The following is a 24855-nucleotide window of genomic DNA, read 5'->3' as shown; positions in this document are numbered from 1 at the left end:
GAGGAAGTAACGGAAAGCAAAGTTGAATAAAAGTGGGAGTTACTTTTTCTGCTTGTTAGGAGGATCTGCTTCCCGTGGCACAAGTCTGTCTTTGCTGCCAGCTGGTATTAGGCAACTGGGCCATTTCTGAGAGGTTGGTAGGTGGGAGCAATCAGCCCAATAAAATGTTGAATTTTATTTAACATTGACATGAGACCATTGGAAAAGGTAATAAATGTGGTTAGATATCATTGATATGTTGATATTACAGCCCAGCTTTTCAGCCTCTGGCTGAAGAAGTACCATAGAGGTCCTTTCCTGGTATCTGAAGATCTGAATGAGAAGAATCAGGGTTTAGGCTTGAATCTAGCAAGATCTAGCAAGATCAAATCACTTTGGTTTCAATAACATGCTGCTCATCATGGGTTACCTGAAGGAACGACACTTTCCCAGCTGTATCTAACTCATGGTGCCTCCTGAACTGGATTGGACTCATGAGCTCCTGCTCAGGGAACAACTGTGACCATGAGTGCCTTTTAGTTAGGGTTCATTTTAGATATCCAAAAGCAAATCTTTATAGCAAACTCTTCCTTGCAGACCACACGGTGAAAGGCAATCAATTGCATCCAAAGTTACTGAAACTAAGTAACTAAGGATAAATATTAAATAATTGCAACTAAAATCACTATTTTTAGACTTTACTGATTGAGAATGGTGTGGTGTCCTAGTGGTGAAAACACCTGCCTCCCACTTGGAAGGTTGAGAGTTCAATCCTAGGTAGCAGCAGATGGTTTTCTCATAGGGCCCAAAGAAAAAAATATTGACTGTGAACTCTGTGTGACATCAGGAAGGGAATCCGGCCAGTAAACATTCAGCTCCATCCAGTCCGTCCCCACCAACTCTACACCAAATTAAGGGATTACAGGGTCAAAAAGAAATTATTGCCGTCAAAGATAATTGATGCTAGGAACTTTGTGGTTTACTGTACATAGTCAACAAAACCCTAATCTGCTAAACACGGCCTTGGTTGCATTTACATCAAGTTACAGTATATGCTGTTTGTATCAGAATTTGGTTAATTTCTTTCCCACCAGTCTGGAATCATAGATTTTTGCACGTAAAAGTTTTATACTGTACTTGATATTCTTAAGCAGAAGCAACAGTGCCTTTTATACATATTTTACATAAACAAGTTTTTAAAAAAATATTTCCATTTGGCATAGTCAACAAAGATGTTCCGAAACAATGATTCTGTTGTCCTACATGTATCAAGCAAGTTTTAAAAAACAAACTACAAAAATAACATTTAGAGTAAACCAATATCTTTTTTATTATTTGTTTCAGTATAAATAGCCCACTTAATCTCTTTACATCTTGTTCAGAATAAACACTTATATATTAAATTACAATGTACAAAGTACAAATATCTACCATAGTCTTGAAGTTTAATATGTATAGTGACTTTTAGTTTGCAAACACCTTATAAATTGCATTTGCTTAACAGCACACTGATTCCATTATTGTTCTTTATTTACAATATACATATACAGTATAATTTCTAATTAATTGTAACTGTTCATAGTTACAATGGAATTGCAATCACAAGGATACCATCCTCCACCTCAAGAATTCATATAAAATGTTAAGTGGTATTTAAAGGTAAAGGTAAAGGTTCCCCTCGCATATATGTGCTAGTCGTTCCCGACTCTAGGGGGCGTTTTCATCTCCGTTTCAAAGCCAAAGAGCCAGCGCTGTCAGAAGACGTCTCCGTGGTCATGTGGCCTGCATGACTCAATGCCAAAGCCCATGGAACTCTGTTACCTTCCCACCAAAGGTGGTCCCTATTTTTCTATTTGCATTTTTAATGTGCTTTCGAACTGCTAGGTTGACAGAAGCTGGGACAAGTAACAGGAGCTCACCCTGTTACGCGGCACTAGGGATTCAAACCGCTGAACTGCCGACCTTTCTATCGACAAGCTCAGCGTCTTACCCACTAAACCACCACGTCCCTATAAGTGGTATGTAGTGGTACATATTTCAATCACTGAAAGACCTTGTTGATCATCCATCAACAAGGTAAGTTTACAAATGAGAAACATGGATCGAAATGAGAAACTTTTAAGGAAAACTAAAACAGTATTGCAATTTGTAACTATCAAGTATTCTTAGAATTAAAAATCCAGGAAGTAGAACACAAAAACCATTCTACTATTGCTTCCTCAGTGGAACTGTATTAGATAAGGCCCAGTCATTCTTTTTCCACAAAGGCCAGTGCTATTTTTATATTACCAATTGGAACATTATTCCTTTCCCTTATAGTTGTACTGTGCAATAAGATTTTGATCCTTATTTATTTGATTTCTATAAGCCCCACCTCCCACCCCCATTTCCACAAGTGACTCTGGACAGCATACATTGTGATCATACATTACAATGTATTATGCTGGAAGGACAATTATTTTCTGAGAACTTTATAACATAGAATAACAGTTGGAAGTAATCTTGGAGGTTACTAGTCCAACCCGCTGCTCGAGCAGAAGAGCCTATACCATTTCAGACAAATGGATGTCCAATCTCTTCTTGAAAGCTTCCAGTGATGGGGCACCCACAAAGGTAAGCTATTCCAGTGGTTTAGTATTCTCACCATTAGGAACTGTATACATCCTTCCGTGTTTATATTTGTCAAGCACTATAAACTTATACAATATAGTTCTTTGGCTTATTGAAACTTCCTGTTTGTTCCAGAAAATACTGTTAGCGTTCTTCTTTTCTTTTCTCATGTTCCTTATTCATCAATTAGGCCCTGCTACAAATACAAAAATTAAAAGTTAATATCATTTTTCTATTGCATTAAATAGCATTCTGGATTTATTATATTTAGTATTGGTCTAACAAAAGTGGGGAAATCAGAATCAGGACCAGTTTTGTCTATTTATGCAGTGATGTCCATGAATACCATCAGACATGGAATGTATAAAATGCCCACCAAACATTTGTGAACAGGTTGCCCACCTGTATTGCTGTATATGTTGACTTTTATACCCCATCAGGGAAGCTGTTCAAGCAGGGATTTATAGACAAACTTGCTAAATGATTAATATACAAGAAGCTGCCATTCATACATTGGCACAGACTTTCATTCAACAGTCAGTTCATAGTACCAACAGGAACATTTCTGAATCCATCCTTTGCCTGTAATCAGATATGAATGCTAAATAAAACTCTATGTAAGAATTATTTGATGAGAGCCATTTTGAACCATCTTTTCCCTATCCTATCCTATCCTATCTTATAAATATCACCTGTCTGAGGTGTAATTAAATGCTGAATTTGTGGGGAAAAGGATCATTTTTCCAGTAGATATCCAAATACCTGAATTGCTTTTAAATTTTCTTTAAAACTGATGACTCAGAAGTTGATTGAATTTTTAGCACATATGTATGCTCTAAAAACTTTTGACTCTGTTGTTTAAATATACATTCAGTACCTCTCACACTACTTCCTCATGGAGTAAGCAATGCTATGCAAAGAGCAAGAAGTAGAGAGTAAAGCCAATGAAAATCAGAAAGTAAAATGAAAATCTAACTAAATCTGGTTTACACAGACACCATTTCTTATCCTTCTCCATACCTTCAAACACATGCTTTCATCAGATCATGCATTACCTTTTGTATTTAAAACCTCTAATTTCTCTATTTTTCATGTTTGTCATCAGTTCCATTCAGCTCTTTGTGAAGATTGAGTTTCTTTATTTTCCCCTTCCTTTCAACCCAGTTACTCTTTCTCCATATATTCCTTTTCTGATTTGATTTCTCATTCACTTGATTTATTACAAAACATCTCAACTTTGTTCATACTGATTTCTCATTTTCATATTACTACATTCATCCATCAGCCTTTCGTTCTTCACACATAAGAAACAATAAATAATATTTTATTTTATTAAGTGTGTTTGCCATCCATCTTACCAGAGGGTGATTCTCGGCAACTTACAATGTCAAAATAATCCATTCCTACTATGTAAAGAAATTAAAACAGATCTACTTTGGCAAATTCAATATTACCAACAGTCATACAAGTTTGCTTGTAGCAATGTACAGGTAGTACTCACTTACTGACCATTCATTAAGTGACTATTCAGAGTTATGACAGCACTGAACAAGGAAACTTGTAACCAGTCCTCAAAACTGTGGCCATCATAGCATCCCCATGGTCACACAATCACAATTCAAGTGCTTGGCATCCCACAGTCATACAATTGTGTACTGAGACTTTCATAGCCAGCTTCTGACAAGTAAAGTCAATGGGGAAGCTGGCAGGAAGTCACAAATCATGGTCATGCAATGTTGCACTAAATGACCCATGGTGATTTACTTAACAACCTCACCTGGAAATGAAAAACTACTGTTGTAAGTAAGGAGTGATTTTCCCCCCTTACAACTGTGTTGCTTACAACTGAGTTGCTTGGTGATAGAGTTACCAGTCTCAATGTGTTCGTAAAATGAGCACTAATTGTACCCATTTTCAGGTGACATATATTGATTTTGTATGCAAAATAAACCTTATACCAATACCTTAAACATCTACTTTATCATCAATAGTTAGTTTTCTATCTCGGTCCTTCTCCAGTCAGTCTGATGATCTTCTAGTTCTATATCTTTGGCTCTGGAACAAGAACAAAATCCCACTATGAGGACTGATCCCTTAATAATTCCTATCATTCTACACAAAATTGATCAAGATCCTTATTTTTTTCCCAGCAATGCAATAAAAGATGTTCAAGTTTATTTCCATTTCTATCATTTTTGATCTATACACCTATTAATTTGGCCAGTTTTGAAAACCGTGCCTCCCATGAGATGAAATATGCTTTTCTTGGTGAGCATAGAAGTCACACACAATTTTTTTTTCCAAAAAATAGGCTGAGGTGTGGTATAATGTCCCCTGGAGTGATTCTTCTCTCTGATACAGGTAATCCTCAATTTATAACCAAAGTTACAATGGCACTGAAAAAGTTGCTTACAATTGGACCTTGCACCTATGACCTCTTCAACATATCTATGGTCATGTGATCAAAATTCAGCCACTTGGTCACCAGCATTCTAGGGTCATGTGATTGCCATTTTCAACCTTCCCAGCCAGCTTCTGAGGAGCAAGATCAGCCAGGGAAGCCATATTTGCTTAATAGCCACATGATTCACTTAGGGATGCGGTAACTTGCTTAACAACTGTGGGAAACAGGTTGTAAAATCAGGCACAAGTCCCTTGCTTATCAGTGAAAATTCTCATCCCAGTTGTGGCCATAAGTTAAGAACTATCTGTATATGACAGCCCTTATTCTCCTTGCCTTGAGAAAAGCCACTGAAATCTAGCTTTTTAGCCAGATATTGGGGTCCAGATATGTGAAGTCTTTTAGTTGTTTAATTATCAAGTTTGGTTCACTATTTTATATATTGGAGTGTTTTAATGATGTAGGTTATTCTTTTTTTTGGATCATTGTTCACAAATTTGTTGTGTGCCACCCACATTATTAGGGCTGAATAGTCTTATAAATGCAATAAATAGAATAAGAAATGGGATATGAAAACAATATCAGGAAACAAAACAGGAAATATACAGCTTTGTACAGTTTTGTACAAATGTACAGCTCATGAATGAATATATTACAGCAATAAAATGAACAAATGGTTTAAGATTAGGATTGACTATGATTGTCTTATCTCACTTCAAAGGTTAAAAGTATAAAAGGCCTTCCTTCCTTCCTTCCTTCCTTCCTTCCTTCCTTCCTTCCTTCCTTCCTTCCTTCCTTCCTTCCTTCCTTCCTATCTTCCTTGTAAAGATTTCAAATCAGCATGAAAGTATGAAAGTATCCTTAGATATTATATTATAAGAAACATTATTATAATAAGCTACATTATTTTATTTGCATGAACTTGCTCCTGTGCCAAGGGACAGTGTTATGCCATTGTTGAACAACTAACCCAATATGTTTAAGACAAACTATTTATTTAGGTTGTGGTTTTTTTTTGGGGGGGGTGTCTATCTTTTGTAAACATTTTTTGTGAAAGCAGCTAATGGGGACTTGAAAAGATTCTATTGCTTCTACAAAATCAGAGCAGTTTAAATATTTACACAAACCATCAACAGTTCACTCACACTAGTTCATTATATTCTAGTGCTGTTGTACTTTGAAGTACCAACTATCTTCTGAATACTCATAATCAGATGCTCTGTATTAACCACTATGGTATCTCTTGTTCACTTTTGGTCTTAATGTATGACTGATGCTTTTTTTTTTTTTACTTTTTGATGGAGGTCATAGATTTCCAAGTTCTATTCACTACTTTTTTATTTTTACAACCTTATTTAAATAAAACTGTTAGGGGGACCAGAACTTTAAAAAAAAAAAGTATCATTAGAAAATATTCCATCAAAGCCTTTCACTAAGGATAGTATAAAAAAGATTGACCAAGACCAAATTGATTGATTGATTGATCAGACTAAAATAAAAATACATATGCAAGGGGTAATACAGCAGTTTAGCTCAGTAAGGGACATATGTATGCTGGAAAGAGAAAACCTTCTGGCATCCATAAATACATACATACAGTACATATATTCTCACCATTGATGCAAACTGCCAATTCAGACTTACATGGTCAAGAGTTCAGCTTCATAGCGCATTAATCTGTTCTTTTCCAGTACTAGTTCGAACCATTCATGTAATAATTCAGATTCATCTTGCATCCTTGACTCTGTTTAAGAATTTTTTAAAAAATGCCAGAATTAGTTTTTGCCCCCATCCCAAAAACTGCATCAAGTATAGAGAAGTAGTGCCGATTAAAATGTCTTTTTCCAAAATACTCTGCATTTTCTAAGCATTTTAAAATATTACAGCTGCTGAACTGAAGGCTAGTAGTCCCAAAGGTGCTTTTTTTTTTTTTCAACTGGACTTTCTGGTTTTTCTTTGAAGATGTTTCTTCAAAGCTTTAGCTGAAGAAGTTTCTTGGATGAGAAGCGAAACATCTTCAAAGAAAAGCCAAAAAGTCCAGTTGCCTCTTGAAGGAAAAAAAAGGCATCTTTGGGACAACCATGACCTGGATGATTGAGAATCTCCATAGACATGAAGGCTAGAAGACATATTATTAAAAAGATAAATTCCAGTTTTGACCCCAAAGGATTGTTTCACACAGCAGCATCCAAGTGCTGTTATCCAGCATGGGAGCCAGCAGAAAAGAATGCTGACCTACAAGGGGCTGATCACATTTCCAGGAATGAAGCAGAATAGAGGTCTTGTCTGCACTGGAAAAGAAGGTGACTTGAGAGCCCTAGTGAAGAATATCTTCTTCCATGTCTCTATGGGGTTGGAGAACTGACATCAAAGGACCCGGTCTCCTCCTCCTTTCCCTTCACTTCTCCAGCCACCAATGGTAAGAAAAGCAGAAGACAAGTATGGGAGAAACAGGCCTTCTTGCTCCCTGTTCTCCAATTGTACAAAATGACCACGTTAAGAAATTAGACAACGGGCACCACTGTTCTTCACTGCCGCTATTTCCCATTTTATTATTATTATTTCTCCTGCTAGGTGTGGCAGGAGAAATAACTTGCCACAGACTGACCAGCTGGCATACCTTTTGCTGAAAAGGCAAAACCTGCTACTTTTGAAGTGAAGCAAAGGGGTGGACGGGAAGGGCTGTAAGGCAGAGACAAGTAGAGAATAATATTGTGTATTCATGTCCAGCAAGGCAGTGGAGGGATTCAGCCAGTTTGCACCACTTCGGGAGAACCGGTTGTTAACTTTCTGAGCAGTTTGGTGAACTGGTTTTTGGAAGAAATCATTAGGGCAGAGAACCGGTTGTTAAATTATTTGAATCCCACTGCTGCAGCAAGGATATACAGCATATAGACCCGTACTCTCACTTATTTAAAAAGCTTTTTCTCCAAATAGCTTCCAAGACTTTTCAAACCAGATTTTTGAGAAATTCTCAAGTATAGCTTGAAGGCAGAGGATATCCTATGGTTTGCTTCCACCATCTGTATTTCGAAGATTATCTCTGGAACATGTTATACACGCTTAGTTGTTTACACAACCAGCCCCTGCATTTTTGTAAATGCGCAAGGGTTTGTCGCATGGTCCCACCTCAGTCTGGGACACTTCCAATGTGTGGTTTATAGCAAGGGTGAAATGCTCCCGGTTTGGACCAGATCACCCGATCCGGTAGCGATGGGGGGCGGGTAGTTCGGAGAACCGGTAGCAAAAATCCCTGCCCTCTCCACTGCCCACGCTTCGCTGTTCCTCTTCTTTGTCCCTGAAGCTCTCGGTGGTGATATAGCTGCAAACAGCCTTAAATGACTGCCGCAGCGCTTCAAAGGGCCACACTACAGCTGATCAGTGCTGTAGGCAGCTAGTAGACTGGTGCCTCTATTTTTAAGATAGGCAGACCAGTGCCTCCCAAAAAAAGGCAATTGGTAGACCGGTGCCTCTATTTTTAAAGAAGGTAGACCAATGCGCTCCAAAATTTTGTATACTTTATTATTTTTATTATTTATTATTATTGGTCATGCCCATTCAGTCACCTGACCACCAAGCCATGCCCACCAATTAAGCCACGCCCAGAAAACCGGTAGGGAAATTTTTTAGATTTCACCCCTGGTTTATAGTACAGCCAAAATGCAACTTTATACTGATATATCACATTAGAAATCTATGCTTTCAGTAGCTCTCACACAAAGTGGAGATGGATAGAACAATAAAGCAAAACAACCAGGATTTCTCTTTTGATATCCCACTGCAAGTGATGGAATATGAACCTACGGTATATAGAAAAGATGTTCTAACTGTACTAAAATTAAGCTGCACAGAATTAAAATCGGTGCCTAAAGGAGAGGCTGCTTCAGAAGAAGTTTAAAAGAAAAAGAAGAACAGATTGATCACAATTAACCTGATCTGTGCCCCAGTAATAATGAATGGTATTCATAAGGCTAAGATTATTTGAGGTTTTTCTAATGCATATGTGGTTGTTGCTCCACTTGTGATCCTCTTAGACACATTTTACTCAGTGCCTTTAGAGCACTTTATTTCACCCTCCATACTCTCTTATTCAGTCCAGTAGCTAATGAGTAATTCCCCCTAACAAAAGAGCCTTTCATTTCACTCTCACACAATTATTAGAGGGGAGTTGCATTAATGTCATGGAAGACTACTGTTTGCAGGCCTGTCTCTAAATTTGGTTATTAAGAACCTTTGCAGCTCAATAATATTGCTTAACTGTGATGATTTTCTAATTACCATAATAACACCTATTAAATCACTTGAACTCCATAAGCACAGCCCTGCCTAAATACAGCTTAATCTAATAAGACCTGGTTATTTATTAAGCAATAAAGTACCATATTTCTAAAGGCTGAATGAATGGAACTGTAAGAGTTGTAACCATACATTAACAACATAAACATGGTTATAAGCAACGGTCCCAAATTAATAATTTTCTAAGGTTGTTTGCCAAATCTATGTGTAAGGTTGACAAATGAGAAATAATCAGTCCCTCTTTTAGAACACCAGCTTCTGTCGATCTATCAATAGAGAATAGAAAAAACTGACCCTAATTAAAGGACTTAAATTACTAATGACAGGGAATGGAGCAGAAATCTTCCATCTCCCAAGCCATGCCAAGTAAATAATGGCATAACAACTTAGCAGGCCTAACAACAAGTCTGTACATTTTTGAATGCCACAAATATTCAGTTCTTAAGACTTTGGGGCAGCTTAACCCATTGGTGCCATCCAGTGGTGAAATGTAAAATTTGTTACTACCAGTTCTGTGGGCGTCGCTTGGGGGGTAATGTGACTGGGTGGGTGTAGCCAACTTTTTTTCTTACTTTTAAAAGCATTTTTTCTACAACCTCTTCGGCTGAAAAATTGCTTTTAAAAGGCTCTGACGATCTCAGCTAAGCTTTTTAAACTTTTTTTTAACTTTTAAAAACATTTTTTCGGCTAAAGAAAAATGTTTTTAAAAGTAAAAAAAAAAAATCCCTGATGATCGCACGGCTCATCTGGGCATGGGTGGGGGGGAGATTTTTGCTACCAGTTCTCCGAACCACCCACCGCCATCGCTACCAGATCAGGTGACCTGGTCTGAACCGGGAGCATTTCACCCCTGGTGTCATCCAAATGAGAAGCCTTGGTTTGCTTTTTGTTATGCCGTGTTTCCCCAAAAATAAGACAGGGTCTTATTTTCTTTTGACCCCCCCCCCAAAAAATAAGGGTTTGGCCTTATTATCAGGGGGTCTTATTATTTTTGGGGTTCAATCTAACTCGCGAGAAGTTTTCTTTTACGTGTTTCTCTGGACACAGCAGCAAGGAACGTGAAGGTGCTGGACAGGTAAGACGTGCATCCCGCTTCTCCCCCGCCCCACCTGCTACCCCCAAATTACATCCCTAAAGGGGGAGGGTGGCTAAGCGAGGAGCAGGAGCCCTGTCATGCCTGGGGGGGACAGCAAGGGGAGCTCCACACGTCTTGCTTCTCCCCCGCCCCACCACCCCTCTCGATAAAGAGATGGCGGGGAAGGGAAGCAGCCAGACTGCTGTTGCCATTGGGATAGGATGGGACGTGTTGGGCCGCTCAGCCAGTGCGAAGACCAGAGAGGGGAGGATATGTCCCCCCCTTCCCCCCCTCCAGCCTCGCCTCCTCAACTCATTTTGGTTGTGCAGCAAGCAACCAGAGGAAATGGCAGGACCGGCTGTGCATGCATGTAAATAATTGGTGGGGGGGCTTATTTTGCGGGCTAGCTTATATTATTGCATGTGCTGAAAAGCCCAATTGGGCTTATTATCTGGACATGTCTTATTTTCAGGGAAACACGGTAGTAGATAGAAATGCTTTTGACAAAGACTCTTGTAGGAGGTCTTCCTATAATTTGCTATGGTTTTCTTATTTGGTGCCCCTTTTATAAGAAACTGTTGCTACCATTGACTTAGTGCAGATGGAGAAGTGAGATTCCAGATCAGGAAGAATGGAGATGATCAAGCACCTCTGATCTGTAATTTGCAAGGTTGCATGCGAGTTGGAAAGATCAGCACAATTCCATTCCAACAAGGTACTCAGAGCAAGCAACCAGCCTTCTTGAAGGAAACATGAAATAAGGCCAACTCACAGCAAGAAATTTATGCTGAGCACAAAGCAAATCTAAAGTCTCTCTCTCACAAGACAAAATGCATGATGAAGACAGGAATTTTTAAAAGATACCACCTGCTGTGGGCTGAAAAGTAATTTGGCATACTTTGGAGCAATTAAGTAACTGTTTGCTCTTCCAGCCATATATATATTTATATGTCTTAGTCTACAGGAAACCCAATGGCTCCCTAGGACACACCATCTACCAGAAGAAAACACACACAAACCGCTATCTGCACACACTCTCACACCACCACCCAGCACAGATCAACTCTGTAGCCAAGACACTCATCTCTAGAACAAAATGCTTAGCTGACAACACCTAAAAACCGAACTACACACTCTCACTAACGCACTAACATCCAATGGATTCCAAAGAAATAAGATTACCAAGCTAATCCAAAAAGAACCCCCCCCACTGGTGTCATTGAAGAGAAAGATGTCTTCTTCGGAAGGGAGGAAATGTGAAAGTAATAAAAGTGAAAGAGGAAGAAGGTGATTGAATACAAAAGAAAATAGTTCCTTCACCTTTGATACACAAGTATAATGTGTACTGGCCTTCAACCCAGGGTGAAATCTAAAATTTTCCCCTACCGGTTCTGTGGGCGTGGCTTAATTGGTGGGCGTGGCTTGGTAGTCAGATGCTTGGTGGGCGTGGCCATTAACAATAAATAATAAAAATAATAAACAAAGTATAAAAAAACAATAAGAGGCACCAAAAACCAACTTTCACACTTTACACACACACAACACACAACACAACTGACTCACACACAATGTAAAAGCAGCTGCACTTCACACTTCACATAGCCACAAAAAGCTCAAAAACCAACTTTCACACTTTACACACACAACTAACACACACACACACACACACACAATATGCCACATACAGCTTTCTGAGATTTTGTGTGTTTGTGTAGTTAGAGTGAAACACTACAGAAACACACCAAATCTCAGAAAGCTGCACAAATATTTTATTTTATTTTATTTTATTGCAGACTTCAAATCCCAGAGTTCCTCAGCAAATCCAGCCAGTTAATCACTGAGGAAATAGATTAGCTGAGCGATTGATGCTGTCTGACTGAAAGTGAAACTAGAGCTTTGGGGCTGGAAAGAGAGCCATGCGTTCATCAGTAATCAGGTAAGTGCCTTAGAATCTCTACTTTTACTTGTAGAAAACATGTTTTCTACAAGTAAGAGTACAAGTAAGGTTCTGCTGTTTTTTACTTTTAAAAGCCTGTTTCTGCTGAAGCAAAACCGGCTTTTAAAAGTAAAAAAAAAAAACCTCTGCAGATGGTGCGGCTCAGCAGAGGCGGGGGGGGGGGCGGGGCCAGGGATTTTTGCTACTGGTCCTCCGAACCAGCAGCCGCCATCGCTACCGGATCGCGCGATTCCCTCCGATCCGGGAGCATTTCACCCCTGCTTCAACCACAATAAATAAAATTGATTGATTGATCACAAGTATAGAGTGCTAGAATTCTACCCTCTTTTAAATTTTGCGTCTTCTAATAGAAATGTGTAATTATATGCTTATGGGCTATTTTATGTGCTAAAATAGCCCATAAGAATACAGATTTATAGTCACTTCCTGAACCAAGTAATCTATGGAGCTCCTCTATTAAGGAGGAGATCCTTCAATAATACTGGTCTGAGATGTAGCAAAAATTCCTTTTCCAATGGGTAGATTTAAATAATGACCTGCTTTCCTGCATTCATTGAGTGGGGGGGGGGTTGAGATTGGGATTCACTGCCCAAGTTTGCTCGTTTGTTTATTTAATAATATTTATGCTGCCCATCTCACCTATAAGGTGACTCTGGGCAGCTTTAAATTTATCACTAAATAAGTATGAGCAGTTGATAACTGAGCTTGATTCTGGATGACTTCATGAACATGTCTGCGTTGATATTTTCGCACCAATATAGAAGTGAATTGCCATTTTCTTTTAATTCCCCAATCTACCCTACAAGCTGGTATTTTCTTGTGGCCTCTCAAATACTAACAAAACTGCCACTTACTCTGGCTGCTCACTTGTATTAGGTGGTTGGGCATTGTCCTGTACATCTCAAGATTAGCTATGTTGTCCCCCAACAATCATTATATGATACCAAGATATCATTATCAAAAATGCTCACAAGCCTAAAAGTTTCCTGTATCCTATTCTATTTCAATCTATTCTAGGCAGGGGTGGTTTCTACTCAGAGACGCGATCCCATTGTCAACCGGTAGTAAAGGTAAGTAGAACCCACCCCTGGTTCCACTTAGCTTCACTACCGGTTTGCAACGGGATGCACAGGTTGTCTATGATGACATTCAGGTGGGCCTGCCCCCGGTTTTACTACCAGTTTGCAAGAACCTGACCAGTAGTGGGTTTCAAATTTTTTTACTACCGGTTCTGTGGGTGTGGCTTGGTGGGCGTGGCATGGCTTGGGGGAAATGGCTTGGTGGGTGTGGCATGGGACGGATACTGTAAAATCTCCATTCCCAACCTACTCCAGGGAAAGAATACTATAAAATCTCCATTCCCACCCAATCCAGGGGAAGGTTACTACAAAATCCTTGTTTCCTCCCAATCAGCTGGGACTTGGGAGGCAGAGAATAAGTAGGGGCAGGGGCAGTCAGAATTTTTATACCGGTTCTCCAAACTATTCAAAATTTCCACTACCGGTTCTCCAGAACTGGTCAGAACCTGCTGAAACCCATCTCTGAACCTGACCGAACCGGGGGTAACCCACCACTGATTCTAGGAGGATAAAAAGTTAAATGCAACTGAATTTTCTTACAACTTCTCAAACAGCTTCAGGAGGGCTGGCGTGTTCTTCAGATCACAGAATTTTCTGCCATTCTCACCTGATTCTCCTCGTAGTTCCCGCTCCAACTGAACACCATACACCTCAAGAGCTCTCTGTTGCTCTTCCACTTCTTCCAATAACCGTTGGATAGCCTGGACGAATGAATAAATAAATCTAAGAAATAAAATCTTGAAAGATGCTACTTTGGTATACAGATAGCCCTTGACTTACAATCACAACTGAGCCCAACATTTCTGTTGCTAAGTGAGACATTTGTTAAGTTTGTCTTGCCCCGTTTTATGACCTTGCTTGCTACAGCTGTTGAGTGAATCATTGCAGTTGTTCAGATAGTAACATGGTTGTTAAGTGAATATGGCTTCCCCATATTCCCTATATTTGCTTGTCAGATGGATACAAAATAGAATAGAATAGAATAGAATAGAATTTTTATTGGCCAAGTATGATTGGACACACAAGGAATTTGTCTTGGTGCATATGCTCTCAGTGTACATAAAAGAAAAGATACGTTCATCAAGGTAAGATGATCGTATGACCCTGGACACTGTAATGGTCATAAATATGAGTCAGTTGCCATATGAGTCATTTTGATCACATTACTGTGGGGATGCTGCCATGTCTTAAGTGTGAAAAATGTTGTCATAAGTCACTTTTTTCAGTCCTATTGTAACTTTGAACAATCACTAAATGAACTATTGTAAATTGAGGACTTCATGGCTCTCTATTCAATGAGACGAGCGGTGTCAAACTCACATCGTCACAACGGCATCACATGACATATCAAGACCTTTCCACCTTCGCTAAACTGGGTGTGGGCGTGGCTAGTGTGTGATGCATCCAGCCCATGGGCCGGGAGTTTGACAGCCCTGAAGTAGACAGTGACTCATGATGATTTTCCTAACTGTTACATGGGAAATATGGGAACTAAACATAGGTCTTTCATTAACATATACCTTTGGGTGTTTTTCTATGTCTCTAGCCCAAGAAAATATATTTAAACACAGACTAGAACATGTATATATGTTTCTGCTATCAAATATTGTCAGGAACTACAATACTACCAAGAAAAGTGCCTAGCTGTTCTTTAGCAGTCATGCAACTGTGATAATAGCTACAACCTATTCTATCAGAAAAAGCACTAAGATTACCCACAATAAGAGCACACACTTATAAAAAAGAGTCTGGCTGCAGAGCTTCTAAGGGCCACAAATTTTGTCAGTAAAATGAATTGATGAACATAAAGCCATCAGTCCAAGAAAAAAAAATAACACAGGTAAAAATGAAAATATATAAAAGTCAAAATAAAGGAGATTAATATAAAATTTTGAGACCTGTGGAGAGGTGGATAATCATAAAGAAGTACAGAACTGGGTAACCTGGAATACCAGTTTGGTTTAGTGGTTAAGGTGCTAGCCTAGGAACAAAGATACTGTGAGTTCTAGTCCTGACCTTAGGCATGAAAAACTGTCTGGGTGAATTTGGGCCAGCCATTCTCTCTCAGCCCAACTCATAGTATTGTTGTGAGGAAAATAGGAAGACAAAGGAGTTTGCAATAGTGGCAAATACCTGTAGCTTGGGTGTAGGATGTGGGTGAAGTTTCGTTTTCTGAGCTTGTGGGTTGGTTTCCGAACATTTTGTTACCAGGCTAGCTGATATCTTCAGCGGAATTTAGGGGATAACAGTGTCACTGTTCTTCTGTTTATAAGGGTGTGACTGTGTCAAGTGAGGGTCTTGTGATGCGTAAGTGTAAGTCATCAGTGAGAGTCTTGAGACAGGTCTTGTGATAGGGAGGTTACATCAGGTCAGGGTCATTGGGAGGTGAACTGCTGGGTGGGGGAAGAGTTACATGGGTTGGTTGAGGGTCAGTGCTGTCTCTGGTTGGCTGTGTGGTTGATTTGCATTCTGAGGGGTTTGTAGGCTGGTTGTAGGTCAATAAGTCTGGTGATGGAATTTCTTGTGGAGTGCCAGGCTTCGCTGAACTCATGAGCATGGTGGGTGGTAGCATGGCCAAGGAGGGAGGAAAGAGTATTAGGTATGTTTTCCACCTTGAGTAATTTATAAGCAATAATAAAGGTAGGATAAAACTCAAATAAATAAATCTAAACATGGAACAGATAGAAGAAATGACAAAGAGGGCTCATATTCTCTACCAGGAACTGTATTCAGGATAGGATAAATAAAAATCATATCAATTTTTTTGTAAAGAGAACAGTGAAGAACATATGGCTCCATACTAAGCATTAATGAAGGGGAATATTTTTGCAGTTTCCCAATAATATGGCAGAAGGCAATGCATCCAAATTGGCAAAATACTTTATTGTCGAATACATTACACAAAGGGTAAGAAACTAAAGTACCTGTGCTTTGTGAAGTCTTTTTAGTTCCTTTTGTTTTTGTTTAACCAGTTGCTTTGTTTCTTTTGCCAACTTTTTGTTCCTTCTAAGATTACTTTTAACCTGCAAAAATAAACAACAGCACATACCAAAGGAAATCAATACTTTGTACTTAGCCACAGATTTCCATAGACTTTTCTTTTAATGTGAATGTTAAGTAGCCTTTGACTATGTTTGCTGGGCACAATCTGAGCCATTTGTTCTCATCAATAAAGGCCTAACCGCAGTCTTAGTTAGGCATTAACATTTTCTGTCGATAATGGAAATGGTAATGTTCTGTCAATTAAGATAAAATACCACATTTATAAAACCAAGGTAATAATCCTGGTGGTTCCAAAGTAAACATTAGGGAATCTGGCATTACATTCAAATCTTCCTTAACTTACCAGTGCTGCAAAATATTAAAGCATATACTCCACCATGAAAAGAAAAAATAGAGTGCCTTCATGCAAAATGCAGGCAGATTTAATATTAAAAATGTCAATGTAGATGTTTTATTTATTACGTTATATGCCTGTTCTGATTACAAACTAAAAGAATAAAAATAGCAATAAAATGCAATGCTAGCTACTTACAAGGAAAATGTAAAACTTATCCTGTCATAATGGTTGGTCTATAGAGATCGTTCTGTAAGAGGCTTTGCTCAAAGCGTCTCTCTGCTCCTTGATATTGTAAAAGATCTACAACCACTGAAAGGGTATTGCTACAGTCGCTCTGCATGGTCACTCAAGCACCCATTTGGCCAGGATAAAATGACTTTTGAGTTGCTGTAGCATCAAGGAACAGATGCAGAGGAGTACTTTGCTAGTAAACAAAGTGACTCTTCAAGTGTTTTTATATTTTGTTTCCCCTCCTCCTCCTCCTCCTCCTCCTCCTTGTCCTCCTCCTCCTCCTCCTCATCTCCAGATAATCAGCCATGTCTAACTATCCTCAGCAAGTTCATAAATAGTAATGGGAGTACAGTAATATCTTCAAGCACCTGCAGAAGAAACATGGTCACCCAACATTACTCCAGTACTGCTCTTTCATGCAGGAGTCAATCTACTGTGTTCTCATCCTTCAGTGCATGACAGAGTATACAGGGATATCAAATGACATGAATGAGACCTACTTTCAGAGCTCAGCCAAACAGATTAATTTCCTCAGAAAAATAAATACCATCATTCAAATTCTGATGAGAGCAAGCCCCAATACTTGTTCCAAAAGACCAGATGCCGATGTTACAGTGCTTGATTCTGGTGCTGAGGATTTAAACCTGGAATTTAAAGCAAACCCACCAGTCTTTGACAACCTAGAACCACGATGGCAAACCTATGGCACATGTGCCACAGGTGGCACACGCAGCCATATTGGTGGGCACGTGACTCAGCTCCAGCGCAAATGTCAGCCAGCTCTTGTTTGAGCCCCTAGGCCTACCTGCAATAGGGAAACAGGCTGTTTCCTACCTCTGGAGGACATGGTGGGGGTGGCGCAGGCCCATTTTTTGCTCTCCTCATGCTCCAGAGCCTTTCTAGGAGCCTGAGGGGACAAAACAACCTTCCCCACCACCCCCAGAGGCCAAAAACAGCCCGTTTGCCAACTTCAGGTCCCACAGGAAGTTGGCAAACAAGCCGTTTCCGGCCTCCAGAGGACCTCCGGGGAGAAAGCTGTTTTGGTTCTCCCAAGGCTCCTAGAAAGGCTCTGGAGCCTGAAGAGAGCAAAAAACTGGCCTTCTGGTCCCATCAGAAGTTGGCAATGGGCCATTTTCAGCATCCGGAGGGCCACTGGGGGGTGGGGAAGGCTGTTTTCATACACCCCGGCACCTAGAAAGGCTCTGAAGCAGGGGTGAAATCGAATTTTTTTTCCACCGGTCTGGTGGGCGTGGCCTGGTGGGCGTGGCCTGGTGTGGGTGTGTGTGACTGGGTGGGCGGGACCAACATGACATCACTCACGTCACTCTTTCTTTCTTCTCTTTCTCTTTCTCTTCCTTTCTTTTTCTTTCTTTTTCTTTCTTCTCTCTCTCTCTCTCTCTCTCTCCCTTTTTTCCTTCCTTTCTTTCTCTTTCCTTCTTCTCTCTCTCATCAGCCCCGCTGCGTGGGGGCTCTCTTTCTGGCAGGGACAGCAGCTGATGGAGCTAACCGCCCCACATTCCAGCCACCCAGGAAGCCTCACCCTGGCTCCACTTACTAGCCCTGCATCCTGTCGCTCGCTGGTGGCTCCCACTCCTGCTCGCTGTTTCCGGGACCGCTGCCGAGACCTCAGATCTCCTTGTTGCTGCCTGCTCCCTACCACCTCTCAGCTGAGAGGCGGACAGAAAACAGCAGGTGCTCAGGTTGGCACTGGCTGCTTCCACGCCTGCTCAGAAGTCCAAGCCTGATCGGGAGAAACCCAGGCTGCCCAGGATTACTCAGGGTTGCTTGCCCAGGAGTAATCAGAACTTTATAGCCCAGGCAGCACAGGATTAATTAAGGCTTGCTAGTCCTGATGAGGTGTAGCTGAGGCTGTGCGCCAGTCGCATGGTGGGGGGTGGAGTCGGGGGAGTAGTGGGCGGGGTGCGCCGGGCGTGTTCCCTGTCATTGGATGGATGCAGGCAGCAGGACCCGAAGTAAAGGGGAAGGCAAGCAGGCAGTAGTCACCAAATGCCCTGTGGAAGCCAAGCGAGCCTCGCCAGTTCCCCCAAGGCGGCTCTTCTTTGGCCGAGCACAGCGGGTCTCCCTTCCCAACTGCCAGCATAGGCCTTACATCTGCCTGCCCTCCCAGGGCTGCCCATGCGCACCCCAGCAGAGCAGCAGTTTCTGCTCCAGTGGCTGCTGCAGGAGAAGGAAGAAAGTCCTCTGGGAGGGTGGGCAGCCTGGCCCGGAAGTGGCACGTCCCCCGTCATGGGCTGGATGCAGGCAGCGGGGAAGGCAAGTGGGCAGCAGTCACCCAAAGACCGCGCGGAAGCCAAGTGCGCCAGACCCAAAAGGTGAGCGAGCCTCGCAATGTCCCTCTGAGTAGTCTCGCACACCTATCCCTCTCCCCCCCAGCTGAGAGGTGCTGAGAGTGGCAGCACTTCTTCACCAGTGGATCTTCTGCACATGCGCAAAAACTGTGCATGTGCAGAAGGTAAAATGTTACTTCCTGGTTAAAACCAGGAAGTAACGACACCCAGGCGAGTGGGCGGAGCTTTGCTCCATGATTGCTACCGCATCACCGAACCAACCAGGACAATCGCTACCGGATCGCCCGATCCGGTCCAATCCGGGAGCATTTCACCCCTGCTCTGAAGCCTGGTGAGAGCGAAAAACAAGCCTACTGGGCCCACCAGGCCAAATGCGGGTGGGAACGCGGTGTCGCATGTGTATGTACGGGGGCAGAGCACATAGAATTATGGGTGTGGGTACGCACGCGCCCCCTTGCTCCCCCTGCTTTTGGCACGCGATGGCAAAAAGGTTAGCCATCACTGACCTAGAAGATTACAGCTAGAAAGCCAGAGTCTAGCCTTGTGAAAGACCTATGTTATGGGCTTAGTTTGGGAACAATGTCAGATTTAAGTAGCATTTGAGAATTCCTGCAACCAGAATCTTTTTATTACAAAATATTCACCGCTTTTAAATTCAAATCTGAGATTCCAGCCTCCTCTGTTTATACACAATTTTCTACTGTTTAATTTATCTTCTATAATTCTATTTTCCATGTCAATACTGTTTTATCCTGCAGGTTATCTCATGTATTGTAATCCATTTTCCTTTTCCTTTACTGTTTTATTGGGTCTCTACTTATTTTTAATCTTGCTTCCAGTTATTTGTACATAGTCTGGCACTGGGACCCTCTCACTGGCACTGAGACTATTTCACAGTCTCTTGTCTACAGTTGTCACTCTAGGTCTTCTTGAAAAAGCTGCTGCACTGTTAGGCCTTTTTCAGTGCAGCTAATGCACAAGAGTTTGTTATAGTCTTTGTCAACTGGGTATGCCAATGTTCTGGATCTCTGTTTGCCAGGCTAGGCTCTTAGTTTAGTGCCTGTGCTCTAGGCTATTTGGAGTAATTGCTAACACTGAGAGCTTGGTTTCCTGCTGGTGTCTAGATAGCCAGTGTAATTGTCACTGGGCTTAATTTCCTGCCAGCATTCTGGGATTTTTATTCTGCTACCATTAACATCTCCTGTTCAACTCCCTGCAAGCTGCTTTTTTTTTTTTGTTTACATTTATATCCCGCCCTTCTCCGAAGACTCAGGGCGGCTTACAGTGTATAAGGCAATAGTCTCATTCTATTTGTATATTTTTTACAAAGTCAACTTATTGCCCCCCCAACAATCTGGGTCCTCATTTTACCTACCTTATAAAGGATGGAAGGCTGAGTCAACCTTGGGCCGGGCTTGAACCTGCAGTAATTGCAGGCTACTGTGTTCTAATAACAGGCTTCGTAACAGCCTGAGCTATTCCGGCCCCTTTTCCTATCACCACCATTTTTCTGCTCTGCCTACCATCTTTAAGACTTCAGTTTTCAGTTCCTTACATCTTCTTTCCAACTTTTCTGTGTTCTTGTTCTTCTCTCTCAGTGCCACCATAACCAAGCCCCTCTCTAAAAGATTGGCTCATCCAATCTAAAAGAGTAAAGTAGGTAAAGGGGGGAAGAGAGGGGATGGTATTTGGCCACCACATTTCCTTCATTTTTCCTTCTATGTAGTGCCTCTCAAGGAAACCAACACAAGAGAAAAGAAGAGAAGGCAGAGCTGGGGGCAGGGGGTAGTGGAATTAAATGTGTCATCATCTTAGAGTCCTTACATTGCCACAAATTATCCAAGTCTAGTCCTCCTTGAATTTTGTTACCCTTATCTAGTGCCAATTTAGTGCTGATGGTTAGTTGATTAGAGGTTTGTGTATAGATTTGGATAAATCTTCTGTGCTGCAAGTAAGCGTATGGTCCTGATCCTTTGTGCCTGACAACCGTTTGCCTTACGCTGAGAATATGCAGGATCATGACGGAATAAGGCTACAGAGCTTCAGCTGTATTTGGTGTGGAACGTAGAGGATTAGTATATTTATGACTGCTCAGGAGTTTTATGCTCTGCTTGAGCAACATTTGGTGGCAGCCCATTCTTGGTGCTGAGAATCTTTTACCTGTTCCCTTGACTCTTTGATCCTATGGTTTTGACCATGTTCTATATTTCACCCCTTGAAATTCTCACAGTGGATGGCCAACTCAAATTCTGCATCCTTATAATACCAGTGAAAGACTGTGGGCTGATTTATAGTCTTACCATTGGCATGGCTAGTAAGAGAATTGATTTACAGCAGTTCTATTTAACTCCCTGCTAGCATCTCATTAGGCTGTGAAACATATTCCCTTTGTCTTTTCTGCAGGAGGTCGTTTAACAGGGTGACCATAACTGAGTTTGTTCCAAAATCAGGCTGGAAGCCAGACTGAAAAGGACTGTGTTAATAGGATTCTTCCAAGAATGTCAGCAGTTGTACAGGCAATATTTTCTCAAGCACCTTGCCTGTAAAAATGGGTTTTTGTAACATGCCAGTAGTTGGTGAAAGTTGTCTGTATTTAGTTAACTTTTGCTTCAGAAATGGATGTTCCACTTAGTTATTGCATAACATGAGTAAACCACAATGGAGTAAGAGAACATGTAATGGGCTAGAAAGTTGTAATCATCTTGCTATATCCTCAAGTCTTAGCAATTGAAAGCAGATCCATATAATTAGACCAAATTATGCCAGATATTTATGTATTATTTGTAGCATTCAAGTTGGGTAGTAAAGGATTTTATCTTTAAAACACCTTATGCAGATTGAGTTTGTTGAAGCAGATGAAAATATACCCTTGAGCAAACTAAAGCATTCTAATAGACAATTGCCTGAAATGGAGTAAGTAAGCCTTCTTTGTAATCTTCATGACCTACAAGAGGCATGATTGTATCTACTCAACTGCATGTCAACTTCCAAGTGCGTCTAACACTCCTTTTGCTGTAGTTGTTTGCTGACGCTGCAGTGCTTCATTGTGCGAATTCCCCAGAAAACAAGGAAAAAGCACGGACGCTACAGTACCAAAAATGGTAAGATTGTATCTGTTCTATTTTTCCATTACAGAATCATAAATTTTGGTTCTGGAAAATCTTCCTAGGCAAACACTATTGAGCAATAGAGGACTCTATGAGACCATACTCTCCAGGTAGTGATCTACCAGTTGGATAGCCTTAATACCTTTAATATGCAGCTGACCTAATCTGAAGAAAAAATTCATCCTAAAGTTCTATAACTTTTCCTCAGCCAAGGAGAATATCGGGCCACCAAATAATATCCGCCATCTTGACCCAACACCATGCAAAACCCTTTTAGCCGCCAAATTAGGCTTTTTGGCAAATGAATTGGTATTTCCTATGGATCACTGAAAATCCATCCTCAAATCCCACTGCTGGGCTAAAGCTACATTGAAAATACAGATGGACAAAGCAGTGTCAAACCCACACAATTCAGGTTTCAGTAACACATGCCACATCATTTTCTTTTCCCACACAGAGAGACACACCCCTCCTTGATGTGGCCAAAGTTAGTTTTGCCTTCATGCTGTTCTCCCACCCAGCAATTTCTGGCAAAACCTCTCTTTGCCCTGAAAGTCAACCATGCAAATTGTTTTCTATCACCTCCTGCTTCCTTTCTTCAAAGTTAGCCAGAGGCTGTGAAGTGAGGCAGGGAATGAGCAAGTGGAATCTGCTCTCAGAAAGAAGCTTCACACCTGCATTTCCAGGTTAGTGGCTATTATTATTTTCATTGGTTGGCTTATTGGCTAACTTCAAGAGCTCATCTTTCATAGAGTTCCACTAGTGAAACAGCTGATACCAGCCACAAATGACTGAAACAGCTGAGATTTTGTACTATCAGAGAGACAGAGCAAGCCAGAAGATTATTTTAGATTTGGTTGCTACTCATTCTAGAGAAGGGCTCAGCAGCTGTTGCTGGTCGGCTCCACAATTAATAGGGCTTTTGGTTAGGACAGGTAGAGGAAAAAGGATAACGCCTAGGAGGAGACTCTATGGTGGGGAAACCGGACTTCCAGTCAACAGAGGAAAAAGAACGCCGTGCTAGGAGGAGACTATGATGGGGGAACTGGACTTCTCATTGGCTCCAGAATTGAACGGAGGCTTCTGGTTAGGACCTTTGTGGCTCTTTGAGTGTTTAAGGTTGCCGACCCCTGTTCTAGGGGGAAATAGAAAAACCTTAGATGGATGTATTTTAAAAAGAGAAGTTCAAATCATATTAAAAACAAAAAAAAAGGGATTCAACATTACTTTAAGAGTATTGTGACCTATGTAAAACAGTGCAATAATTGTCCCAATTTCATACAAGCTTAGTGAATGGAAGATGGATGGATTGTAGATTCCAGAGACTTGATGGACAACTGTGACAGATAATGGTGAGAGATGGTTGCTGAAATAGACGGTCTTGTGACTGTAGTGAAATAATACGAGGTCTTCATGGGGACAATCTTGCTGTCTTCTTAGCAGCATTAAGGAAATGATTTTCAGTGTGATTTTTTTTTCAACTTTCCAGTCTAACCTACAACCCTGGTACTTAGTTTCTCATTTCAATACTCATCAGGTCATCTTGAGCTTCTGAGACCAAACAAGGTCAGCCAGGTGTTTTGTGTCCAACCTTTGTCTTGTTGTTATTGTTACATTGATTGCACGCCTTTTGAGACTGTGGGGCAGTTTTTAGTCTGGTGCCTTTAATCACTACACTAAAATGGTGCTTGCTTTCTCATTCTCTCTGTCTCTATACATCAGCGTTTCCCAATCTTTCCGGCTGCATGGACCACCAGCGGCTGTGGGTGAGTGGGACGGTATGGTTTCACGTGTGCAATCTAATCTCCTGCATGTACAAATGAAACTTTACACACTCGCCTACCGCTTGTGTGGCCGGTTTCCAATGAACCATGGCCCAGGAGTTTGCCGATAGATAGATAGATAGATAGATAGATAGATAGATAGATAGATAGATAGATGGATAAAGAGATAAAGAGATAGAGATAGATAGATAAAGGCAAAGCTTGAAGGTACATGTACATGGCATATGTGCTAGTTTAAATCTTTCTTTCTTTTTGATATTGGTCTCTAATGTCTTCTAGCCCAACCCTTTATTAATGGTGCATCAATGGCATAGTAGTCATTACCCTTGCCTTGCAAATACCGTATATACTCGAATATAAGCCGATCCGAGTATAAGCCGAGGTCCCCAATTTTACCCCAAAAACTGGGGTAAACTGGGGACTCGAGTATAAGCCGAGGGTGGGAAATGAGGCCCCTCCCGGTTGGGGAACCCCCCCCTCCCTCAGCTGAGAAGGCTGGCGGCCCCCCCGCCCCGCCCTCTCACTGCACCGGCAGGGCTTCCCCGCGCCGTCCGGTAAAATGTGAAAAAAAGAAAAAAAAAAAAAACTCGAGTATAAGCCGTATATACTCGAGTATAAGCCGAGGGGCTTAAAAAAAAAAAAAAACTCGAGTATAAGCCGTATAGACCCGAGTATAAGCCGAGGGGA

At 41.2% G+C, this 24855-nt stretch overlaps 1 protein-coding gene across 1 annotated transcript in view; it reads right to left on the bottom strand.

Annotated features, from left to right (window-relative positions):
• Positions 1-1273: 1273 nt before the first annotated feature.
• Positions 1274-24855, bottom strand: part of MICAL2 (microtubule associated monooxygenase, calponin and LIM domain containing 2) — a 137096-nt gene continuing 113514 nt past the window's right edge. The window contains 5 exon segments of the mRNA XM_058161707.1: positions 1274-2785; positions 4554-4644; positions 6635-6734; positions 14005-14098; positions 16322-16420. Coding sequence (XP_058017690.1) covers positions 4581-4644; positions 6635-6734; positions 14005-14098; positions 16322-16420 — 357 coding nt within the window. The 3' untranslated portion in view covers positions 1274-2785; positions 4554-4580.

Source organism: Ahaetulla prasina, chromosome 1, assembly GCF_028640845.1.
Source record: "Ahaetulla prasina isolate Xishuangbanna chromosome 1, ASM2864084v1, whole genome shotgun sequence".
NCBI lineage: Eukaryota > Metazoa > Chordata > Lepidosauria > Squamata > Colubridae > Ahaetulla > Ahaetulla prasina.
This window is presented reverse-complemented; position numbering and strand designations above follow the sequence as displayed.